Source organism: Theropithecus gelada, chromosome 2, assembly GCF_003255815.1.
Source record: "Theropithecus gelada isolate Dixy chromosome 2, Tgel_1.0, whole genome shotgun sequence".
Taxonomy (NCBI): Eukaryota; Metazoa; Chordata; class Mammalia; order Primates; family Cercopithecidae; genus Theropithecus; species Theropithecus gelada.
The window spans coordinates 47,744,760-47,770,779 of NC_037669.1; the positions used below are offsets into that span (position 1 = coordinate 47,744,760).

Consider the following 26,020-nt stretch of genomic DNA (forward strand, 5'->3'; position numbering starts at 1 on the left):
CCACCAATGGATACATGTGGTGGATCCACACGGTGGCATTTTACCCAGCAATAAAAAAGAACAAACTACCCATACACACAACATTGACGAAGCTCAAAAGCTAAGTGAAAGAAACAAGTCATGTTGTATGATCTCATTTACATGAAATTCTAAAGCAGGAAAACCTAATCTATGGCAAAAAAAAAAAAATCTAACAGTGGTTGCCTCTAGTGTGTTAGAGATTGGCACAAGGAACTTTCTGGGCAATAGTAATATCCTTCACTGGAGTTTGGTTTCATTAGTCAGGACTCATGGAATGCTCCACTTAGGATTTGTGCATTTCACTGTATTTTTTACATTTAAAAATAACCATAAGTGGCCAGGCACAGTGGCTCACACCTGTAATGACAGCACTTTGGGAGGCCAAAGCAGGCAGATCACCTGAGGTCAGGAGTTCAAGACCAGCCTGACCAACATGAAGAAACCCCATCTCTACTAAAAATACAAAATTAGCTGGGCATGGTGGCATGTGCCTGTAATCCCAGCTATTTGGGAGGCTGAGGCAGGAGAATCACTTGAACCCGGCAGGGGGTGGTTGCAGTGAGCTGAGATTGCACCACTGCACTCCAGCCTGGGCAACAGGAATAAACCTCCGTCTCAAAAAAAAAAAAAAAAAAATTAAAAAACTGTAATCAAGTACTGAACTCTAGGTAAAGATACACGTGCTTGACTACGGAGGTGGCTGTGTCTGCAACTCACTTTGAAATGCACAGAAGACTGACAAGGCAGACTGGCAGGCAGACAGGGATGGGCAGTGCCTAGACAACAGGGATATGGGGGCTCACCTGAAATCCTTTTTTTCATTCCCCCAAAGAAGGTGCACTATTCCTGGAGGTACTGCAATACCAGGTGGATACATGGAGTGGAAGGAGCAAGGTCCTATTCCATCTCCCTGCTCCAAAAATCCATTTAATATACTGTCCTCAGACAGCAGATATTAAACTGATAAGAACACATACTACACTTGATCTTAGCCAAAGGCTGAGAGGCGATCGCTTGTAATTCTTGCAGTTTTCCATGTGACATGTTTCATAATGAGTGTTGAGAAGGTGCTATGAGTGTGTGCTGCCCCACGCATGTCCTGGCCATCTCTAGAGGAACACACCGGTGTAAGACAGGCACTTCTGGAGACGGAACAGGAGGCAGGGGGCAGGTGTGGAGGGAGGTTTTTCACGCTACACGCCTTTGGCAATTTTCCATCAAAAAACTAAGTGTATGTACCTTTAATTGAAAGCCCAACTCAGCCTTCCCCCACTGCTCCTTCCCCGCATGCACGTGGGGACACACACGCCTTCCTCCCTGCCTGCCGGGACTTCAACCTCTCCTGCTGGGAAGTCGCACACTTCCGTCGCGACTTCCCAAGTCGTGCTAGGTGTGACTTGGAATCTCGGAACCCCTGGGCTAGGCCTGACCACGCCCCCATGGGGGCAGCGCGGCGGGGGCGGAGCCTGGGACTGAAACTCCACGGGCGCGGCTCTGTGCGTGTCCACCCACGCGGGGGCGCTGTGTCCTCGCAAGCTCCCCCTGGGCGCCGCGCGGCCCTGGGGAGGCTGTGGTTTTCGAGGGGAAAAGGGAGAGCGGCTGGCACTGCCCCCGCTGCCGCTTGGCCCTGAGACCCCCACCGCCCACGGAATAGGCCCCAGTCCACCCAGCCGGGCCCCCCACCCTTCCCCTTGTCTCGCTCCCCTTGGCAGTTCGGGCTTCGGGTCAGTCCCACACTCGCGCCCAACTGTCCCTGCTGCGCTCCTGTCACTGGCTTTGGGAAGCCCTCCGGCCCCCTCTCTGCACACCTGGCACGCGGCTCCTCCCTAGCGCCATGTGGGTATTTGGGTTGGGCGAGCCTCTCCCTCTCGAGTCCCGAGGGGGTCCCGGCGGCCCAGGGCTCTTCTGGAGGGGCAGTGCCTGAGAGGCGGGTCGCTTCGAGTGGGGATTTGTGGGCTCTGGGGCGGGGGGTGGGTGGGGTGGGGCAGACGGCTCCTGCCCCCGTCACCCAGTGGGGCGCGAGCAGGGCCAACCGTGCACTGAGAGCGCTAAGGGCGTCCCCACAGCATGACCCGACCCAGGGACAAAGCTCTGGGGGATGGGACCACTTTCGATGTCTGCTAAAGGAGCACAGCGGGGCGGGCCGGCGTGGAGGGGCGGGGATCGGCATTCCTGCGGGTCTGCCCGGAGGGTGGGGAACCTGGGATTTAGCCATGGGACCTGTGGAAGGGTTTTGGTCGGGGTCCTGACAGTCAAGTCTGGGTTCTCAAAGATGGTTGGGACAGTGGGCAGGCTTGTAAAGGCCGAAGAGGCTGGTGGACCTGGTGGCTGAGGCCTAGGCCAGGCAGGGGTTGGGGTAGAGAGGTCACAGCAGGTGTGGTCCCTCCTCCTCCCACCCCTCAGGCCTAAGTAACTCAGGCCTTTGTGTTACGGCTGCACCGGGACCTCCACCCACTACACACGCGCTCACGCAGCCCAGTGAAAACCTGCACCGTGTGCCCCGTGTGCAGACCTGCAGCATGCACCCCGCACCCAGCCGTGTCCCCCGTTCCCTGCACGTGGCTCCAGTGTAAGTGCAGTGTGCTGTGTGCGGCGTCCCAGCGCGCACCCCGCACCCCACCGTGTCCCTCTGGGTGCGGGGTCCGCGTGCCCGCGCCCTCCCCGCAGCTGCCGGCGTCCCCATTAATCACGCGGCGCTGACGGCGCAGTGATCTGCGCCCTGGCGGCGTGACGGTGACGGTGACGGCGGGTGACGGAGCGGGCAATCGGCGGGCGCCCATCGGCCCATCTTATCGCGCCGGCCCAGCCGCCGCCCGCCGCGCGCCGCCCATTGATCGCGCCGGGCCCCTGCCCGGGGGTCAGTGCGGGCCGGGCCGGCCTGACAGCCGCATCCATCGCCTAGACGCGCGCTGATGGCGGCCCGGCCTGCATGGCCCGGCCATTAATCACCGTGCCTGCCGCCAAGTGACGGGGAGGGGAGGCAGGGCAGCAGGGGCCGACAGGCAGCCCCCGCGGCCGGCCCACCCCTTCCCCATTCTGGGGCCCCACTGCGTGGCCCACCCTGCGCCCTGAGCTCCCCAGTCCCGCTGCCCAGGACTCCCTCACCCCCTATCCTGCTCTCCCCAGAATGGAAGGGGAGTGGCCGCACACTGAAGGAAGCAAGGAAGAGGAACTTCTGTGTGGAGAATGAATGGATGACCATGAATGGAGGGGTGAACACTGTTCTACCTCCCGAGGGACCTCTTTTCCAGACACCAAATGAGAGCAGGTCTGACCTGACAAACACCAGCGCTGGTCGCGGCAAGGGGGTGGTCATTTCGCCCCCTCTGGCTGCCTCAGCCCTAGCTGAGCCTCACCCAGGATGGGATGCCAGGGCCCCGGTGAGAAGCAGTGCGTTGTTTCTGGCAGTTGCCCCGTGCTATCCCCTCCGCTCTTGGGCTGTGTGGCCCTGAGCCAGTGCTGGCCCCTCTGGGCTGCAGGGCTTTTTCCAAACACAGGGGGATCCTAAGGGTCCTTCCAAGTGCCAGCTGTCTGCGAAAGGGAGGGGCAGGCCTAGCAGGCTGCTTGCTCCAGTTTGACAAACTGTGACCTCTTTCCAAGTGGGCCAGGGATCAGGAACTCTTTACTGCCTGTTAGTCTCTTGGGTACCTGATGCAGCCACATGTGGGTCACTTCACCAAGTCCTCACATGGGTCTATGGGATATGAACTTCCCACTCTCACACCAGGAAACCAAAGACTCATGAGGCTAGGACCAAGGGCCACACAGAGGAGGAAAATGCAATCAATGCCATGCCCTGCTGAGCCCCAGAACCGCTTGGTCCCCATCCACTGCGCCTCTGCCCACAGCCCTCCCAGAGCAGGGGGGTACCCCAGCTGCTCCGCCCAGGGCTGGCCACAGTTTCTGAGAGAAAGAGGTCGACTGGGAGTGCAACCCCACCCCCATTCTGTACCCCCATTTTATTATACAAATGGCTAAGAAAGGTTTGCTAACCAAGAAGCCACTTTCTAGTGTGAGAGCACGATCCATTTAGTCCTAAAAAACAAACTGTCCTACCAATCAATCTGGCAGATGCAACCCTAAGACATGTTGCAGTAAGAAGGTGTCTGCACTGAGAAAATGAGGCAGGGCACAAGGCGGTTTCCCTGCCACGGCCAGGGACGCGTCTTTCAAGAGCCCTTCCCAGTCTCACAACTATCTCTGGGGCCATTAGCACACGAGACAGGGTGCTGGGATTTATGTGAAAATCCCTCCCTCCCTCTCCTCAGCCACCCAATCGGCTCCCTGGGTGGCACCCAAGAGAGCCTGGGCTGAGAGCCTGGAATATTCAACCACTTCCAATGACCAGCCCCCACCCTGCCTCACTTTAATATTACAACAATTTTTCACACTGGAGCTGAAATAGTGCAAAAAATGGGGCTGCTGTAATTGTTGTTAGATTGTGTGTCAGCCTGATAAGATGTAACAAATATTTTCCTCCCCACCAGGGTCTGTTTCCCTCTTAGTAATGGATGGAGAAACTTCTCATAGTCGGCGAGGGATCAGTCGTAAAAACTTCGCCTAGAAGATTAATGTAATAATCACAGACCTTGCTGGAAAAAATAGGAGGAAAATTAAAATAATCTCACCTTCCTGCCTATCCAGAACCATCTCCCTCACTTTGGAGCACAGACCAGCGAATTGGGCCAGCTCTCTGGGCACCACCTCAGCTAGGATACCTGAGGAGCAGGAACCAAAGGTCTGTGGCCTGGGAAGAGCAAGACCACGGTCCCCTCCTCACCTGGCTGCTCTGGATGTTGGTACCTTGGGCAGCCGAAGAAGACTCTGTCCCCACCCGCGGCTGGGAGATCTGCTGTCAGCACCACTTCCATCCTGCTCCTTAAACACCATGAAAGGCTTGGGGCCCAAGTGAGAGGCCCCGCTGGAGCAGAGGCCTGCCTGGTTCTTGTCCTCTAGGTGGGTCACCTTCTCCACACTGGACCCCGCTTCCTTCACCTGCCTGGTAGAAAGGTCAGATCTTGACAGCTCCTAGCTGCCACTAAATGCCAACACAGAAAGAGGCAGTATGGCCCCCAGGTGTTAGGAACACAGGTTCCAAACAGCCTGATTTCAAATCCTGGTTCCATCTCTTACTAGCTGGGCAAGGGACTTGCCTGAACTGCCCCCTCCTCCTCTATGGAAGTGGACTTGGAAGTGGGCTAGCACACCTATCCCAGTCTCACAGGCTACTGTGAAGACAACATGGGACACAGAGTGTGAACACAGTCCCTGGTGCAATAAGCTCTTGCTGCATCTCTCTTCTGTTTGTCTAACATGGCTCGAGTGGGGAGGCTAAAGACAAGTGCAGCCTCAGAGGACACTGGCAGCCAGCATGGGCCACATGCACAGCTGACTCCATGAAGGGTCCTACCACCACTGCTGTGCATGCCAGGGTCCTCAGGGGCCAGGCCCAGGGAGAAGATTCACACTGGCAGCAGGGACAGGCTGGCGCCTCTCAGGCTAGGTGGGATCCCCAGCATCATCTCCGCCCCCTCCCACTGTCCCCTTGACATGACTACAGGGGACTGTCCCTAATGGAAGGACAATGCTGCTTGCCCCACAAGGAGCTCATTGTTAGTTTGGACTAAAGCACTGAACCAAGATGACCATCCTGGTCAGCCCTGCCTCCCATATCATAACAGCACAGAGATCCAGTCCGAACTTGCACAATGGGCAAGTGGTAGGAACAGTGTACGGGTGCTCAGCCCTACCTCAGGCACCACAGAGCCGGCAGGGAAGGACAGGCGTGGCAAGGGCAAGAACGCAGCGCTCATCCTACTGGGAAGGCACACTCCAGTCAAGTGCACTGCCCAGTGCTGCACTTGCCCTTGCTGCTTACTTAGTGGGTGAACCCAGAGATGCGGCCAGAGAGATGGGGACACATCAGAGGGACACACGAGCCAACTGACAGAGCTCTCACTGGCCAAAGCTGGCTCAATTTGAGCAACAAAATAAATCTACTAAAGTATACGATGAACTTCCATGAGTCCATTCTGATACAATCTTCCATGCAGAATCCCAAATAATTTTGGTAAATACTCAGTTATCTAGAGGTGAGCATAACCGCCACCCTTTAAGTGTGGGCTGCACATAGTGACTTCCTTCCAAAGAAATCAGTATGGAAAGGCAGCACAGAGTAACTTTACAGTGAGAAGACCCCACAAACATGACCTCAGCCATCAAGGGTCAAGGTCACCATCAACGATGAGTCATGTTGTTAGCATGTGACGAGAACCACACATGGTATGATGAGAACTGCATTTCACCTCTGTATCTTCTTCTCCATAACCCACAATCCCAGTCTACTCACGAGAAAAGCATCAGACAAACCCCAACTGAGGGATGTTCTACAGAATACCTGATCAGTCCTCCTCAAAACTGTCAGGGTCATCAAGAACAAGGAAAATGTAAGAAAATGTCACAGGCAAGAGGCATCTAAGGAGACATGACAACTAGTTGTAATGGGTTATCCTGGATGGGATCTTGAGACAGAAAAAGGACATTAGGTAAAACTGAGAAAATGTGAATGCAGTATAATAATGCATCGGTATTGGTCATTCACCGTGACAAATGTGCTATCTGATGTAACATGTTAACAAGAAGGGAAACTGGGTACAAGATACATGGGAACTCCCTATGGTATGTTCACAATGACTCTACAACTAAAACTGTTCTGCAAAGTTTATTTTTAAAAAACTTAGAATAGAGAGAGAGAGAGATCAAAATAACCTATGAAGATTTATAGAAAACACACCAGGTAAGGAAGGGTTCTTTCAAAGCAACCACAGGAACAGTTATGATAATTTAAAAAGAAATGCTTTCCACACTGAACTGACAGTGCTGTAGACCACGCCCTGAGTGGGGACGGCAGCCCCAAGCCCAGGGGCGAGCGCCCACAGGCCAGACCCAGGCCAGACACACCTGGGGAGTCTCTTGCTGCTGAAAACCTCAGCCATCTCACTTCATGTACTTATCCTGCTGATCAGCCAGGATTTTGGCAGAGGACTTGGCATCATAGAAAAGCTCACTGATCTCTTCGACGTGCTCTTTCTCAATGCTGTCCTTCCCGTTGATTTTAGCAAGCAAGTTGGCCGGGGTCAGCAGCTGCACTGAGTACCTAGAGTGGACAGAGGCCAGGGCTGGAGTGAAACTGGGGCCACCGAAGCCCCTTCCCCCAAATCAGCAGGCAGCACTGACACCAGGAGCAGAGCCCAGTGCTAGGCTTGTGCCAGCTGATATGAGCACAGAAAAGGGGAGACAAAGTTGTCACTTCTCAGAGAGCTGCAGTCATTACCCCATCAGAGAGGGGCCAGGAGCCACCAAGAAGACATAAGTGCTATTCCCCAAATCTTTAGTACAGTCTACAAATCCTCCAATAGGAAGTAACATCACTGCTACTGGAAAAGGACTGCAAACTTAAATGTATACAGGTGTCCAACAGATAGGGATATTTAACATGGCAGGGAAACAAAAACACAGCCAGCTGGAAGTACATGCCCATCCAAAGGCATGAAGACTCTGCCGTTTTAAAAAGTACCCCTTCATCCAAACCTCATAGCTTGCATTTCTGCCTTCAACCTCAGGAACAAGAACTGACTAAAGGGATGTAGGGAAGGGCTGAGGACTGTGAAGCAATGATTTTACAATGAGTCAGGCCACTGTGAAGGGACATGCTCTGCAGGTCCTGCCTTTGAGTTGCTGGAGAACTGTCTATGTCTGCGCTCCTCCCTGGCTCTCCATACCCACCACCCAGACATTTTTTATTTGCTTGATGGGTAAATAAATCAAAAAAGTTAAAGATTTAGCAGGCCTCATAACATCACTGGGAGAACAGGAGCCAGGGCCCTGGCTAATTAGCTGCCACATGGTCCCTACTCTCTAATTCTATGCATCTTCTCTGCCACAAGAAGGCCCAGGGTCAAAGCACTCTCCACCAGAGGGGAGCATCTGCTGCAGGACACAGGGACTTCACCCTTACTCTAGCTTGTTAAAAACCATCAGATAAATCCTCTGCATTTGAAACTCAAGTGCCCTGGCACCCATCACGCCAGGAAGAGCAGATGGATACAGTCCTGTGCCCTAGGAGGGGATCTACCTTTATTGTCCAGAATGACCCCAGTGAGAGCCCTGGCTGTGCTGGGGAGGCCCCGGTGGGCCCAGGGTACTGGCTCACCTCAGTGTCGTCTTGGTGCCAATCTCCCCCAGGTGGTTCAGTGCCTCCTCACTGATGTTGATTCCCTCCGTCTGGGCACGGATTTTAATGATCTTTTAAAGGAGAAAAAACATGATCAACAGTGACTGACCTCAAGTGTCCCATTTCTAAAGTGCTTTAAAGACAATGTTGCTCAGTATTTCTCACTGTGCAGCATAAGAGAAATCAAGACCTGGGCTGGTGGGCAGGAAGCAAACGCCTGCCCAGCACTGCCGGCCCGGCACCCTCCAGGGGGCATGTGCAGCCCCACAGTATGCATGAATAGCATCACAGCCAGTATGCTGTGTTCAACTGACTCAAGTGTGGCTGGTGCCCCAGGAGGTGTGCAGCTTCCAAGTGGCTCACTCTTGCCTCCATGTCCTTCCCTCCCCTGTCACCAGGCAGAGAACTGGGGCCTCTTCTAACCTACCCTGGGCTCCCACAAGGGCTCTAACCTACCTCTCCAGCATGGGCACTACCACCTACAAGCACTCAGGCAAGAAGAGACATTTTTTATTTGCTTGATAAATATGATGGTTAAATAAATCAAAAAAGTTACTTTTAAAGATTTACCAGGCCTCATAACATCACCGGGAGGTATCTAATCTATCAAGAAGAGGCTGACGCTTGTTGCAGTTTGAAGATCTTGGTAGAGTTGGAAGGGAGGCAGGCTGGTGGCGGGGATGCTGTAACACGGTGGACCAGGATCCTGCAGGCGTACCAGCACTGAGTGATAAGGGGCAGCCGGGATAATGATGTTGTGTGTTGTGGAGCTGAGATAACTGCAGGACTTCGAGCCGCATATAATACAGGAATTTTTCACTTTGGCAGCTTCGTAAACAAGATATCAAGAAGCCCTTGTTGAAATTAAAGCCATAAAAGCACACCCAGTGTAGAGGCACAGGAGCTGGGAAAGACTGAGTCCCAGCTTCAGCCTTCCAGGAGGGAGGAGAGCCAGAGCTTTACTGAGGTGGCCACATCAAGCCTCGCTTGTCAGCTCTCCAGGCTGGGACCCTGCGGGCAGGAGCTGCAGTAGTGGGGAGCCCAGTCTCTGATGATCCTGGCTGGGCTGGGGGGACAGCACGTCGGCTGCCCATAGATGGGAAAGGCCTTGGAAAGCACCAGCAGGCCAGAGCGGCTGCAATGACCCGGGTGAGGGTGAAGTGCTTGGCCAGCAAACACTCTGGGGAGGCAGCCCCTCCACCCACAGCCACCACTGCTACAAGGTGCTGTCTGAAGTCTTCCCTTTTGTCAAGATGGGCTCAGAACTCAGATCTTTGTACAAAATGTGCTGATTTTGGCCGGACGCAGTGGCTCACGCCTGTAATCCCAGCACTTTGGGAGGCCGAGGCAGGTGGATCACCTGAGGTCAGGAGTTTAAGACCAGCCTGACCAATATGGCAAAACCCCATCTCTACTAAAAAGACAAAAATTAGTTGGGTGTGGTGGCACATGCCTGTAATCCCAGCTACTTGGGACGCTGAGACAGGAGAATCGCTTGAACCCGGGAAGTGGAGGTTGCAGTGAGCTGAGATTGTGCCATGGCACTCCAGTCCGGGCAACAAGAGAGAAACTCCGTCTCCAAAAAAAAAAAAAAGGTCCTGATTTCTAGATGTCAGCAACTTGTTCAAATATTTCACAAACACTGCATAGGCCACATGAAACTTATCTGCTGGGCTCATGGGTGAACTGCCAGGGTGTGAGCTCCACTGAAACAATCTTAGCTTGTGCAGGAGGAGTTCCACTGTTTGAGATTCAAAGCTAAATGCAGCTGGGCAGAGAGGGGCCCTCTGAAGTTACTGGATGGTACAAGGACAATCAAGAAAAGGAAATGGGGGTGACTCCCTGCTCCATCAACAAAACTCCCCTCTGAACACAGCTTCAAGGTAAAAAAGGCTTCTTACTCACAGCTGGGACTGAGGAAACTGCCAGGTCCTGCCAAGAAAAATGTCCCCAGAGGACCTTCTGAAACTCCAGGGAGATGCAAATATTGAATCCTGGAGCCTGGTCACAGGAGACAGCTTCAGCCTAAGCGTCTCCCCTTCAGTGAGCTGCACTGAATCTGCGGCTCAGCTTCCAGAATGTCAGGGACACTCTGCTCTCTCTCTCACTAGAGCAGGTCAAAGCAATCGTGAGAGCGTCCGTCTCAAGCTGCTCGAAAATGGACAGTTCATAAATGAGATCTTTAATCATTTAATAACCTGCAGGGATAGTTTATGAGGGTGTCGGCTTGGATTGCAGAGTACACAAGTTACATCGAGTTTGTTTAAAAACCTAGCCCAGGCTCCAGTAAAAATGCTGAGGTTATTGCCTGGGCCAGTGGGAACAAAGCCACGAGTCCTGACAGAAAGCCTGAGGAGAGGCCCTCCTGACTAAGCCAAGATAGCCCTAGCCCAGAGCTGGCCTGGCAAGTCACTGTTCTAGAAGCACAGTGCAGAACATTCCAGACTGCTTGGGCCAGGAGCTCTGGGTTCGAATGGCAGCAGCAAGGGTGAATTAGCTCTGAGTGGTAGTCCTGACTCTGCTGCTTACTCTCCACATGGCCACAGGACCCTCATTCTTGGAGCCTCCAACATTGGCTATTGCGAAGCTGTTGTACGTTGTACGTAGAGGACCCTAGAGGGTACCTATGAAGCACACAAAGCTATGAATACAGTAATAACAACAGCAATGGGAAGGATGGGAGGGCCCGTTATTGCCAATACCTCACGAATTCTAATGACAATCTTGCAAAGCAGGGAGCAGATCTTCCACTTAACAGAGAAGGTAGAGGCTCAGTGAGATGCACCAAATTGTTCAAGTCATTCAGTAGGCAAATGATGGCCTCAAAATACTCCTGGTGTCTCTGGTCCTGACCACATCTGTGCTGGGCTGCCTTTTTTGGCAGGACACACGGGGTTTTAGACCCAAAAGTAAGGTGCTATGTCCTGCAGTAAGAATGGGCCAAGAATTGCCTAGGACTCTGTTTCTGCTTCTGCTTCTGTTCAGTGAATGCCTTGGCTTCAACCTGGCAGTCACCCAAGAGCAAGACACCCTTACTTGGCAATGAGGCCCCCGGTCATTGACACCATCTCCTAAATAACATATACAATTGCTACTATGAACCATAACTGCTTCAGTAATTTGCCAGTGCTGGTTACGAAGGGAGATCCATGACTCTCCTGATGCATCCCTACAGCACTCCTGCATGTGGTCAATAAGAGATGCCGGCAGGTCCACGCTGGACCTCCAGCCATGGGAGAGTAGCTGAAGTGCTGGGAAAGGCCCACCCCAAGGAGAGGCCCTGACTGCTCCAAAGGAAAGATCCTGCTCACAAACTGCCAGAGGAAAGCCACCTCACGAATCCTGATGACAATGAGATGAGAGATTTCTAGCAGCAGGGAAGTTGAGTGGCACAGTGATTAAGAACACAGGTTTCTGGATCAGAAAGCCTGAATTACGGCCAGTCCTGTTACCTGCTAGCCACTGACTAATGTTATGAACTTGGGCAAATTAGTTACCCTAGGTCTCAGTGTCCTCATCTGTCTTTTTTTGAGACAGGGTCTCACTCTGTTGGAGTGCAGTGGCACCATCACAGCTCACTGCAGCCTCGACCTCCTGGGCTAAAGTGATCCTCTCACCTCAGCCTCCCAAGTAGCTGGGACTACAGGCACACATCACCACACCTGGCTAACTTTTTATGTTTTGTTGAGTAGGGGTGTCGCTATGTGGCCCAGGCTGGTCTCAAACTCCTGAGCTCAAGTGACCCTCCAGCCTCAGCCTCCCAAAGTACTGGGATTACAGGTGTGAGTCACCGTGCCTAGGTAATGTCCTCATCTTTTAAAACTACTGGGTAATGACAGTAGTTCTCCCTGCCTCATGGGTTACTGGGGATCAAATGGAATCAAACTGGCCAGGCATGTCCTGTTCAACACGATGCTTAACAGAGTGCCATGCTCTGGTGAAAAGACAAGGTCCAGGCAAAGTGCATCGAGATGTCACTGCAGCCCCAGCCTGCTCAGCATCTCCAACCATGGCTGCACGCCAGAGTCCACCAGAAGAGAACATATGGGGCAAGGGTGGGCAGGGCAGAGGAAAGAGCGCAGCACATACCACCTCTGAGACACCAATCCAGGGTATGTACCACTGAACAGATGGCCTGGGCTCTGCAGGGCACTGCCTGGTTTTGCATCCTGGACTTACAGCTCCGTGACTCAAAAGTAAAAAATAAAACAGATGGTGATCATACGGAATACCTGAAAATACCATTAAGGTGACTAGAAATTCCTAGTCCAATGATTCCAATGCTTGGCACTTAGTTGTGCTCGAGCTGCACATCAAGCAAGAGGCAATTCCTACAGAGACCACTGGGACTGTGGCCCTTTGGATAAAGCCCACGCTCATACATCCCTGTCGTCTCCCAACTCCAAGCCTAACCCAGATTCAGCTCACGCAGACTTATGGGCATGCACCGTGTGCCAGCCACGGAGCTAGATGCTTCCAGGGGTCCTTCAATGAAGCCTCTTATTATACGATCAGTTTCACAAACTCTATCTTCAGGTGCTCTTCTAAGCTGTATGATGCTGTCTCGCCATCACCTCTGTGGACTTGGCAGAAGCCCTCAAGGACTCTATTGCAAAGCCACAGACCAGCCCAGGGGCGGCCTCCAAAGCTGCCAAGAAACTTGTCATTCGTCATGCTGGATACAACAGACAGGCTCTGCTAGGACACAGGCACTGGCCTCTTCCAGGTCAGGGTGGCTACATTCTATACCCTGCTGGAGCTGGCTTGCTGTTGGTTCAGGTGGAACAGTGAGCCTGGCCTTGTCCTCCGAGTAAAAAAGGCCACAGGCATAGTCTGGCCTGGTCACCAAAAGGCTATCACTAAATCATATTTTATTGCCTCCTTTTTATAGAGCTGGTAGCTTCCCTAATGGCTATCATCAAATTGATTTTTTCACTAACCTTTTCCTAAAGCTTATCAAAGGGGGAACAGCAGAAAAGCGAACAGCCAAGACAGGGAGCTGAGCTTCTTTTGACACTTGAGGCAATGTCTAGTTAGCCCAATCCATCTTTCAGATGGGGAGACTGAGACTCTGGAGTAATGTGAATTGCTCGAGGCCAGTAGCTAAGTGGTGAGATGGTGAATGGCAGCCAGATCCAAGCCGCAGATACCTTTCTGCACAGCCATCAGTGAACACTGGGAGCAAATGAGAGAAGACAGCAGGAGGGAAGAAGGGAGGCTCACCTGTTTCATTTCCTGTGGAGTATACAGCATGGTCCGGATTATCATTACTCGGTCCAGAAGGTCAAGAGGGATGCCGTGAGGGGATGTGATGTCCTCAGTGCCTCTGTAAGGGGCAAAATTAATCCCATCACCTAAGCCTCTGTTAGACAAGAAACAACACTGGAAATACAGATCCAGCATTCACAACACAAGCAGCTGGCTAGGCAGCCTAAGAATCAGAGCCAGGACCACAGTAAACAGACTAACCTCCAGTGGCATAACAACAACTTCAGGCTGGGCACGGTGGCTCACACCTGTAATGCCAACACTTTGGGAGGCAGAGGCGGGTAGATCACCTGAGGTCAGCAGTTCAAGAACAGCTGGCCAACATGTTAAAACCCTGTCTCTACTAAAAATACAAAAGTTAGCTGGACATGGTGGTACACACCTGTAATTCCAGCTACTGGGGAGGCTGAGGCATGAGAATCACCTGAACCCGCGAGGCAGAGGTTGCAGTGAGCTGAGAGTGTACCACTGCACTCCACCCTGAGTGACAGAGTAAGACTCTGTCCCAAAAAGAAAAAAAAAAAAAAAAACCAACTTCATTATCTTGGTAATCATCAGTACCATAGGAAAACTGGGAAACAGGAAAAAACAATAACTAAAATCATACTCAAAAATAATCATCTAGATATCTGCCAAACTTTCATATATATACAAATTATGTAGTATAATACATAGTATGTACTATATATTACATATAGTACATATATGTACATATATAACTATATACTATATATAATACTCTATAGCATAATTTTACAAATTATACTAAGTATGCACATATTTTTTTGTTTTTGTCCATGTTGCTTCAGTCTTCTTTGCTTTGTTTTGTTTTGTTTTTGAGACCGGGTCTTGTTCTATGGCCCAGGCTGGAGTGCAGTGGCATGATTCTGGCTTACAGCAGCCCCAGACTCCTGGGCTCAAGGGCTCCTCCCACCTCAGCCTCCCGAGTAGCTCGGAGTACAGGTGTGAGCTACTGCACCTGGCTTGCATCAGTCTTAATACTTATGTTTAATATTTACTTAACAATCCATTAAATATTTTACTTAACCCAAATCGTTAAGCATTTAGGTAGTTTCTCAATTGTTGCTATTATTTTTATTGATATTTTGATGCATACAGTCATAAGCATTTCCTTAGCAACTGTTGTAGTGCCTGACAGAACCCTGAATAGCTACTTGAATGAATAACTATCCTAATTTATTCAGCTACATGAGTTATCTAATCTCACAGGATCATAGCCACTACCAAGTATTCTCATTCTGAAACATTTTGCTATTTTGACAGTTTAGAAAAAGAGGGAAAGGTAACACCTTGTTTAAGTTTGCATTTCTTTGATTACTAATGAAGCATTTGAATGTATTCCCATATATATATATTATTTTACTTCTTGTTGAGAAGGATCCAATCCCATCATTTGCCTATTTTTCTCTTGAACCCTTAGCCAAGCCACAGGAATAACAGCCCAGGGGAGGAACCTTGCCAACCCACCAGACCCTGAGGTGCACTGGGCAGTCACTGGTGGCACACGGGGCCAGCCTTCAGCTGGTGTTTGGAAGCCCCATGTGCTGTGGGCTTCTGCCTTGGCCTCTGGGGGTCATAACAACAGAAAGGCTACACTTCTGGCACTCTTAAACTCGTGCAGGATTGTACAGTCTATGGTTATAAGTAATGAATATAACAAAGAATTAGTCATGTCAACTGGATTTGTTAGTATCTGAATATTTGGTTTCAAAAACAAGTAAGGATGCTAAAAATTTAACTTTAGCAAAAACAAAATCTAATTGTTTAAATTCTATCCAGTTAATTGAGGTATAAAAATGCGTATTTATGACTGCAAAAATAAAATGCAAACAAAATATATGCTAGCACAGGATGAACCCTGAAGACATGCAAAGTGAAATAAGCCAGAGACAAAAGAACAAATATTTTATGGTTTCTTTATAGGAAATATCTATAGTAGGCAAATTCATAGAGACAGAAATTAGCCAGGCCTGGTGGCATGTGCCTGTAATCCCAGCTACTCCGGAAGGTAAGGCATGAGAATCACTTGAGCCCAGGAGGCAGAGGTTGCAGTGAGCCAAGACTGTGCCACTGCACTCCAGCTTGGGTGACAGAGTGAGACCCTGTATTACAAGAAAAAAAAAAAAAAAGACAGAAATAAATGAGACGTTACCAGGATCTGAGGGGAGGTAGGATTGGGACTTTGTGCTTAATGGTTACAGAGTTTCCGTTTTTGAGATGATGAAAAAGTTTTGGAAATAGTGGTGATGGTTTTGGAAATAGCGGTGATGGTCATGCCACACTGTGAATGTCATTAATGCCAATGAATTATACACTTAAAAATAGTTAAAATGGCAAATTTAATGTAAACACATTTTACCACAATAAAAACAATTCAAAAAGAGAATAAAATGCTACATTAATGAATTGTTAAGTCCAATGCAAAAAAAATAAAATCTTCAAAGTAAATATGGAAACAAACTAATAGGAAATACAAATATTAGTTAACTTTAGAAAAAACTTATCTTTTTCCAGCAACAAATGTCTTTTTAAAATTAGGAAGAATTATAAAGATGAAATTCTATCATGATTCAAATCTCAGTATCTGGTGTACCTGTAACCTTCACATTAAGCAAAATAACCTTTTAAAACTACATTTTATTTTTATTTTTTAATTCTATTTAGGCCATAAGTGTTTTTTAAGTCTTATTTGAGAATTCTTTTGGGAATTCTGAGGAAATTGTAAGATCTCAATTTTGCCACATTAAAATATCCCAAGGACAAAAATATCCAACATTCTACACCACCCACGATAAATCACAACAAACATAAAAAGTTTAAAGAAGAAAAGGTTAGAGAAAAATAAAGTAGTCCCAAATCAAACTTCACAAGGACAGAATTTATAGAAATGCATTAATAACATTTCTTATAGTTTTCGAAGTCTATTAAAAGGCTGCCAAGTGGTAAAAAGGAGTTTGATGAGGAGAAAAACAAAAGAAAAGGCTGCTGAGGACTGCTAAGCATTTTTCAGGAATTAAAGACCAAACATTTTTGAGATTTGTCCAAGCTATGAATCTGAAGTAGAAAGTTTCTTCTAGAAACTGTATTAGTGGGAGATGGTTCCAACTGGTGATGCTGCTGAGTGGGCTGGTTGAGTGGAGCCCCCATGTGCCAGCAGCAGTGCTGGGCCGTATGCTGACCTCAGCAGGAGCTAGGGGGCGGGGAGTGGGGAGGATCACAGTTTAACAAGGCAGCCATAATGGTAATGTTATAAAACTGTTAATAAGAAGCTGGATAATAATTACATTTTGGTAAATCTGCAGATTTATTCTTGCATCTTAGAAGCTCATTTCTGGCTTTGGCCTCAGTCTACTATTAATTTTAACATTTTACCGTTCAGCAATTGTCCAAACTCAGCCATAAGTGAGCTTCCTCCAGATAGACAGTTTGGAGCTATGAAGCCACAGAACTAAATCTCCTTGGAATCCAATACAGCATTATCTATAGGAGCAAGACAAATGTACTTCTAGAAATGTATCCTACAGATACACCACCACATGTGCAACATGGCTGACTCATTTGTGACTACTTTCCTCTTACAATAACTCTTACAATAACTGTGACACTGTGGATGTTTTGGACCAAATTAATTCTTTTTGAAGGGCTGTCCTATGCATTGCAGGATGTTCAGCAGCATCCTTGGCCTCTACCCACTAGATGCCAGGCACTTCTGAGTCGTGTTAAGTAAAAATGTCTCCAGACATTGCTACATGTCCCCAGTGGAACAAATTTGCCCCTGGTTGAGAATCACTACATAAATGCTTCTTTATGTAATCCTATAACTACAGGGACACAGATAACACAAAGCTTTTCTGCTGACAGAAAGCGCAGTAAAAACACCTCTCTGGGTAATGTGATGGGTAACTCACCTAATATCCACTTAACCTTGGGCTCAGTGGGCACACAGTAAGAGTGCTAAAAAGACAGCCATTTGATTTTCTGATGAGGCTGCCAAAACAATTCAATAAAAAAAGAACAGTCTTTTCAACAAATGGTTCTGGGACAACTGGATATTCACATGCAAAATAATGAAGTTGGACCAACCCCTTCCTTACGCCCTACATGAAAATTAACTACAAATGGATCATAAGCCTACACATAAAAGTCGAAACTATAAAACTCTCAGGAGAAAACACAAGCATAAACCTTTGTGATTTTAGATTAGGCAATGGGTTCTTACACATGAAACCAGAAACACAAACAACAAAAGAAAAAACATAAATTGGACTTCATTGAAATTTAAAACTTGTGTGTGTCAAGACACTATCAAGAAACTGAAAAGACAGCTCAAAGAATAGGATATTTATAAATCATATATAAATGATAAAGATCTAGTATCCAGAATATATAAAGAACTCTTATAATTCGACAACGGAAAGACAAAGAACCTGAATAAAAAATGGGCAAAGGATGTGAATAAACATTTCTCCGAAGACAATATATAAGCGGCCAACAAGCACATGAAAAGACGCTCAACATCCTTAGTCGTTGAGGAAATGCAAATCAAAACCACAATGAGATATTACTTCATTACCCACTAGAATATCTATAATCAAAAAGACAGACAAGTGCTGGCAAGAATGTGGAGAAACTGGGACCTTCATACATTGCTGGTGGGAATGTCAAATGATGCAGATGGCTTTGGAAAACAGCTGGCAGTTCCTTGAAAGGTTAAACAGTTACCACTGGACCCAGCAATTCCACTCCTAGGTACATAACTGAAAGAAATAAAAACCATGTCCACTTAAAAATGTTGTACATAGGCCGGGTGTGGTAGCTCACAGTAATCCTAGCAGTTTGGGAGGCTGAGCCAGGAGGATCCTTGGAGCCCAGGAGTTCAAGACCAGCCTGGTCAACAAAGTGAGACCCCATCATCTCTACTTACAAAAAAAAAGAAAGAAAGAAAAAAAAAAAAGTTGTACACAAATGTTCAGAGCAGCATTATCATAATAACCCAACAACCCAATGTCCATCAACTAATGAATGGTTAAATAAGATACACTATTAAATATTCCATATAATAGAATACTATTCAGCTGGAAAAAGAAATAAGTACTACGCATACTACAACATGGATGAACCTTGAAAACATCACGCCAAGTGAAAGAAGCCAGTCACAAAAGACCAGATTATATGGTGCTATTTATACAAAATTTCCAGAAAAATCAAATCTATAGAGACAAAATTGATTAACGGCTGCCAGTAGATGGGGGTAAGGGTACAGAAGGGACGGTGACTGTTGATGGGTACAGTTTCTTTTTGGGTTGATGAAAATGTTCTAAAATTGATTGTGGTGATGGCTGCACAACTCTGTGAATACACTAGAAACCACACAAAAAATTGTATTTTGTATGAATTATGTCTCCATAAAGTTGTTTTTGTTTTTTGTTTTTGTTTGTTTGTTTTTGAAACACTATCTGCCACAGGGTTACACTGAACAGAGACCATACTGTTTCTTTTTTTTTTTTTTTGAGACGGAGTCTCGCTCTGTCGCCCGGGCTGGAGTGCAGTGGCCGGATCTCAGCTCACTGCAAGCTCCGCCTTCCGGGTTTACGCCATTCTCCTGCCTCAGCCTCCCGAGTAGCTGGGACTACAGGCGCCCGCCACCTCGCCCGGCTAGTTTTTTGTATTTTTTAGTAGAGACGGGGTTTCACCGTGTTAGCCAGGATGGTCTCGATCTCCTGACCTCGTGATCCACCCGTCTCGGCCTCCCCATACTGTTTCTTAAGTCTTGATGCTTTGGTGCAACAAAGTGACTTTCAGTGAGAAACTCCTACAAGAACTCCTAATCCCAGGGGCTATACCTCAATATGAAAAGAAAATCTCCCAGTTTGCAAGCTGGGATCAGTGCTGGGCTCTCATCTAACAGTTCAGGATCCTGAGCTTGGAAGGGAAGGCACTTCTTACGGTGTCAAGTTAGGGAAGAGCCAGGCAAGCGGGCAACAGAGCTTTGCCTCCCTGTCATCCATGGATGGACCTTTCCCAGAAGGAGTCTGGAGCGTCAAGAGGCCCAGGGACAGGTGCTTCTTCTAGAACGGCTCCCACATCAGCTGTCCACAGGGAGAGGTGACCTAAAGGATTTGGGGGCTGCTTGTCAAGGTCAGGAGGGGCTATAAAGAGGCTTCATGCCTTTCTGGGTTCTCAGAGATCTCTGAGGCCAAGCCATGTCCACAGGGCAGACCAGGCAGGGGCATGAAATCAGCTTCCAAGAGGGCAATACTCTAGGACTGGCCTGGGTGACAACTTTGCACTCACTTTTTCTACTCTTCACATAATTCTGCAAAAAAGGTGCTGATATTCCCATTTCCTGATGAGGATGGTAAGATTCAGAGAGGTCAAGGAACTCGCCTGGGTCATGAGCTTCCACATGACTCCAATGCCTGTAATTTTTCCATGTGGGAACCAGGCTAGTGCTGGAATTCATGCTCCATAAAACACAACAGCCATCAGAGAGTGGGCTCACTTCTGAGGCTCAATCCACAAGGGTCATTTACACAGGGAGGGGTGAGCGGCAAGAAGCTGAGAAGGAGCGTACACCACCTGGAAAAGAACACTCCTAGAGGCTGCATTTTCACAGCAGTCTGTTGTCAGCATTCAACAGTTTCCCACTGCCATCTCCAGGCAGCACCCCATCAAAGCTCCATCCCCGCTCACAGGCCAGGGGCCACTGGGAAGCAGTGTGGGAGAGCAGTGAGAGCATGGAGTTTGGATCCAGACATTCCTCTGGGCTCAGGTTCCAGTGGCAACACTTTCTAGCCTATGGCCTGGGCAGGTAACCTCCCATTTGAGTCTGGAGATAACCTCAGCTGCTCACAGGGTTGTCAGGGTGTCCTGGGAGGACATGAGATGGCCCATGTAGAGCGCTCTGGATAGTTTCTGACACACAGGAAGCCCTCAGTTAGTCACCTCCCTTCCCCCTTCCTTTCCTTGAGAGCTCTAGAGAGCAGATGTGAGTCTCGCGGGTAAGGAAGCCCTGTAGTTCCCCTCTAGGGGTGGAGTCTGTGGGAAGCACGTCAGATGGCTATTATTGTTCGCTATTACTTTTTTCATCACCATGTTGACATTATTATCACCACTACAACAAATTTCCTATTAGAACACAGTGCCAAAATTCTCTTTCAGAGCAAACAACCGAATCTGGGTTGCTTGAACCGACCTGCCTAAAGATCCATGCTCCGAGCGCCTTTCTTCCACTTGGGTAACTGCAGTCTGGCAAGGAGTCTCCACAACCTCTAAAAGCCCTTGATCAAATCAGCCCAGATGGGGCTGGGGTCAAATCTCCCAGGTTTCAAGCTGACCAGAGCTTTGTCTCCACTGAGCAGGTTCTGAGATCAAGGCCACCTTTGTGTGCACCTTAGTCCTGAGTGGGATGGGACTGAGAGACCTTACTTCTGGGGGTGAGAGATGCCAGGCTCTGTAGGCATCTGCTGGGCTGGATTCCCTACTGTGGAGGGAGGGAAGCCTATTAGCAGAGCTCCCCAGCAGGGGGCACCATCTATCCAAGGCTGAGCCCTTTGACCAGCTGCACTGTCAGGCTTCAGCCTGGCCTGGCCAAGGCTAAGAAAGTCCAGCCAGCCACAGGCATGCCAGGCATACCAGGCAGAAGGCCCACATGCATCTGTCTCCAGAAGCTGCCCAGGTAGCCAGCCATGCTGGATCTGGCATACACTTTCTCTCCAAGACTTAGGAAGCACTTATGACAGTGGTCTTGTCCAGAGAGCATCATGGACGGGGATTCAGAGTAGCTGCAAGATGTTGCCACATGGACTTGAATCATGCATTCGATTCCTAATTGCAAGTGAAAGAAACCACATGAGTGGGAAGGCCTGTTGCTATACTGCAGTGCTCACAGCACTACAGAACCCCCTCTGTGGGGCCTACCCAGAGCCAGCAACACCAGAGTTTGCATGTTTTTTTTTTTTTAATTATTTTTAGAGATGGGGTCTCGCTGTTGCCCAGGTGGGAGTGCAACAGCTATTCACAGGTGCAATCATTGCACACTACAGCCTTAAACTTCCAGCCTCAAGCCATCTTCCTGCCTCAGCCTCCCTAAGAGTACACTACAGGAGTGTACCACTGTGCCCAGCTTGGACAGTCTTAATAATAAAGCTTCTCTATTAAGAGCAAACTAAAATCTTAGATAGGGCCCACCATCATTCAGAGCTGAGTTAGGTAAATCAGCAGTTTTGATTTCAAACTCAGTTTGGCTCCAGCTGTATCCTGAGATACTCATGGGCCACAGGGTGTCTTTCCAACTCCCACCGCCTCCACTGCCCTGAGCATGCAGCCTCAGGGACTTTGTCCGCACACTACTCTATTGCAGGCTTGAAAAGAGGCCCCTCATTACCCACCTTTGTGCCCCAAGCACTGCAGGGACCAGGCACTAATGTTTAAACAGGATGTCAGAAAACCAAAAGAGTAATAAAACTACCAGGTACTGGGAATACTGACACTGGGCTTGAGAGATGGGAAAATGGGATGTTCTCTAGGACCACGAGCCTGGAGAGTGCTTAGGAGAAAAAGCAACCCCAGGAAGGTCCCTGACCCAGCTTTGGGCCAATCTTGGCAGGATGAGCACCATAGGAACACTTGTCTTCAGGGGTCAACATCTGCCCTGCCCAAAGGCAGCCAAAGGGATGGGAAGGAGTGGAGCGGGGGGATGGAAAGAACCAGTGTGGTTCAGAGGTCTGGGATAGAAAGAAAATGCTGGTTTTGTTATCAGAAGGAGCTGGGTTCTTATCCTGTCTTTTTGATGAGGGACAAGTTATGATTCCAGTTTCCTTATTTGAAAAATGATGTCAATAATGCCTACCTTTCAGAGTGCAGGTGAAGACTGAAGAGGTTCATGTGTATAATGTCATCAAAGGCTAGCCCTGTCTGATCTCACCTTTGTGCACGCCAACTGAATGACCAGATTGTAGTATCACACCCCAGAGATCACATGGGAGACCCTCATCATGAGTGAAAGGGCAGCTGCTGCCTTTGGTGACTAGGGAAATGAGACCAGAGGCAAGCCACTTGGCACGTTTTCCTTCAAAAACAATGTGACCTCCCCTCATCCCCATCCCACCTCGTGGGGTTTAGCGAGATCCCGAGGAACAAACGAGCCCAGCTGGAAGGTAAAAAAGCCTTGTGGCTGCAGCCATCCTACCTGATGACACAGTTGCCTCGGTTGGATGCAAAGATGACGATGGGGGCGATAGAAGACTCCAGAGCGCGGTGCAGGTAGGTGAAGCACTCAATGTCCAGCATGTGGACCTCATCAACAAACAGCACACCCGGGACCAGCTCAGCAATGCCCTGGTCGATGTACTTGTTCACCACCTTATTAATCTCCCCTCGAAGTTTGTCTAGGAGATGCAAGGATCAGCAGGCAAGGTCAGCACAGGGCTGGGAGAGACTATCGCCTTTTCTCCTCCACCTGAATTCAATCCAAACCCACGCTGGGAGCCTAGTTTTCCTACTAGCTATGTGATCCCTGACAGGGTGTGTCCCCCCACTCCAGGCTTCAATGTCATCATCTGAACACAGTGATAATCACACCTAAAGGTCACAAAATTGGCAGCCTCCCCCAAAAGATGTGTTTGGTTAAATGTAAAAAGGTAGCACGGGTGTTCTGCATGGGAATCCCTTCACAGCACATGCTCACTGCTGTCACACTCCCTACCATGCCTTATCACCTCCCACACACCCAGTGTAGCTCTGTCTGATCTGGGAGACACTGGAGTTTAGGAGCCCTGAGTGAAATGAGTTTTCACATGCAAATTTTCCTATTCTATACTCAGTAAATGACCCTTTCTTTTGGTCCCATACAACAATGCTTAGGTTAATTAACTTTCAATCAAGTGCCTGGAATAAGGAAGTGGGTGCTTTTAGAATCCTGAGCAGAAACCTTCGAGGAATGAAAGGCTCTGAAGAAAGGCCCAATCTCAGAGCTCCTAGAGGGATGAGTCTCTCAAAAGTTACATAACCCAGCTAAGGTCTCAGTGCTCATTTTCCAAACCAGCTCCTGTGTTATTGACAGGAGGGAGCAGCTCACAAACAGAAAACTGGAAGATCTGAGGCAGCGTCTTCCACCAAAGGCACAAGGCCGGGACTGTCCGAAGAGGATGCACACTGAAAATCATGTGAAAAGAAAGAAACTGCTCCTGACAACTCAAACAGAAAGGTCTCAGATTGCTGCCCTGGCTAAAACTTTAAAGATAATATTTACTTTAATGTTTAACTAACATCTTAAAGTGACGAAATTGTAGGTGGAATTAGAAAAAAACAGCAACAGGAAAGCTGGGAAGAGCCGCAGGGTAAAATAAAGGTTCACAGGAGAGCAGCAGCAGTGTCCCCTGTGGAGCTCTAGGAAGAGCCCACGAACTGGGCAGGGCAGTGTGTGGAGCTGGTCTGTGAAGCTGCCCAGTGCTCTACTAGGGAGGGGCTGACAGCACCAAGGCTCCAGAGTCTGTGCTTGGGCAGAGCTGGGCGAAATAAATCCACATTTCTGGGGCCTCATAGGGACCAGAAACTGTGACTGCAGTGGGGCAGAGACCACACAGTGTGCTTGCTGTATGGCTGCCTAAATAATGCCAGAGACTAAGGCTAGAGTCAAGCTCTGAACTATGAGGAAGAAGGAACTGTTCTGAGGCATTTTCTCAGGGCGGATGTGCTCACAGAGCCACAAGGGCATCTCAGAATGTAGGGCCCTCCACCCTGCCCCTTGCTCGCAGGCCACGCTGGTTCTCCTACCTGTGATTTCTGTCTTCTTTGGCTTCATTAGCTGGCCCATCATGGACAGGATATCTTGTCCCCCCTGCATAAGAGAAGACTTAGAGTCAGTGCTGCTTTGTAAGGTGACTACAGAAGCCTCATCCCCCTGCATCCCACTCATCAACTCAACATGGGATCCTGAGGTAAGGAGACCCCTCCTCAAAAGCCTGAGGAGCTTCTAAACACAGAGGAATTTTTAGAGGTTCCCCTGACCTGTAAGAATCAAACAAAATCCTTTCATGGTAAGTATAAGCTCCGTGGGGCCTGCCCAGCCTCCTTCTCCAGCCCTATCTTTTTCCAATCCCTTGTTCCTTGATTAGCCACATGAGACTACCAGCCCTGCCCTGGACACCCGCAAGCTCTTTTATGACTCAATGCTTTTGAGTCTATTCCATCTGCCAGGAATGCCATTCTCCTTCCTAGGAAGTTCCCAGTCATTAAAGTTCAAGTCAAATGCCCTCTAGGGGGCATCTGACCCTAACCAGACTCATGACTTCCTCCCAATGTTTCTGTGCCTTTGGGGACACACGGACTACAAGAGTAGGTATAAAGAGTAAGTATAAATATACCATGATTATACTGCTGTGCCTCCTCTCACTAGATTTGACCACAGGCTTGCATCAGCCTAGTCCTTACTTAACCTGGAGCTACTCAGTCTATGGGCCCCTCCCTGTGGAAAGGCTGACTCCATAACAGGTTCACCACTCACCTGCATCCTCCTATGGGCTCCTAAGAGTGCAGTCAGCAAGAGGAAGAGGCTGGTGTTTGGTCATTTGTTCAGCATTTAGTGATCACCTGTTAGTTACCAGGCCCTGAGACACAGAGGGGCTCACTAAATGCTGAATAGCTAAAGGCAGCAAATGTTTCCTGTCTGGTCCTCAAAACTGCCTTGCCAGGTAGGAGAAAACTCAAAATCAGAACCCTAAACCACAGAAAACCCAGAGACCCAAAGTGACAAATTAACCAAGCTGGTCAGTGATGGAGCAACACAGTTCCTGACTTCTGACTCCCAGCCCAACACTCTTCTCAGGTCAAGGGCTCCCAGGAGTTCAGTTTGCGGATGGCCACTTCACCAACCGAGGGGACCTGTTGGTCCAAAATAAGTCTTCAGTAATCTCTTGACCAAAGCTCCAAGGAACAAAACACCCACGGATCAAATTTCAAGTCAGAAAACAAACTATTCCCTAATAGTGAAGAGGTCTTTTTTAGGATGAAGAGGAAACCAAACTGCAAGACCATCACAAGAAACAGTGGTGTCTTGTTTCTTTTAATCACATATTTCCTACAAATGCTGTAAAGTGATAACATCCTTTCCTACATTTTACTAGTCAAGGCATAAGTATCCATCTGCATGAGAAGCAGACAACAGTACCAGCTCAAAGCTAAAACACTGTGGCTTTTGCTAAGCAGGGGGAAAGAAAGAGCTTTGTCAGGCTTTCTGAAATCCTGTAACGGGCTCACAGAACACTCCTGCCCTCCTGCCATTAACACCCAGAGAATCCCAGGCGTGAGCCCACTGCTGGAGTAAAGCCATGGAGGAAGCTGGCTAGCTCAGGGCCAGAGGCTTGGCTGGGATAGGAAACAATACACATGAAATCATCTGTGACTAGAGCATTTGAATGGGAACAAAGGAGTCCCTCGTAGCTCATGTCGATGTTAATTGCTGAACATTACAGATAG

The 26,020-nt window shown here is 48.8% G+C and overlaps 1 protein-coding gene and 1 pseudogene across 2 annotated transcripts in view; both read right to left on the reverse strand.

Moving 5' to 3' along the window:
- Positions 1 to 851: 851 nt before the first annotated feature.
- On the reverse strand, positions 852 to 1,032 carry LOC112619986 (annotated as a pseudogene).
- Positions 1,033 to 6,725: 5,693 nt separating this feature from the next.
- The window catches only part of RUVBL1 (RuvB like AAA ATPase 1), a 42,935-nt gene continuing 23,640 nt past the window's right edge, over positions 6,726 to 26,020 (reverse strand). The window contains exons 7-11 of one of the 2 annotated variants that reach the window (XM_025376231.1): positions 24,320 to 24,383; positions 22,734 to 22,932; positions 13,478 to 13,580; positions 8,234 to 8,325; positions 6,727 to 7,177 (exon numbers count right to left, since the gene is read on the reverse strand). In XM_025376231.1, coding sequence (XP_025232016.1) covers positions 7,018 to 7,177; positions 8,234 to 8,325; positions 13,478 to 13,580; positions 22,734 to 22,932; positions 24,320 to 24,383 — 618 coding nt within the window. In that variant the 3' untranslated portion in view covers positions 6,727 to 7,017. Of the gene's footprint in view, positions 7,178 to 8,233; positions 8,326 to 13,477; positions 13,581 to 22,733; positions 22,933 to 24,319; positions 24,384 to 26,020 lie in introns of both variants that reach the window. The other variant, XM_025376232.1, reaches the window with a different exon arrangement.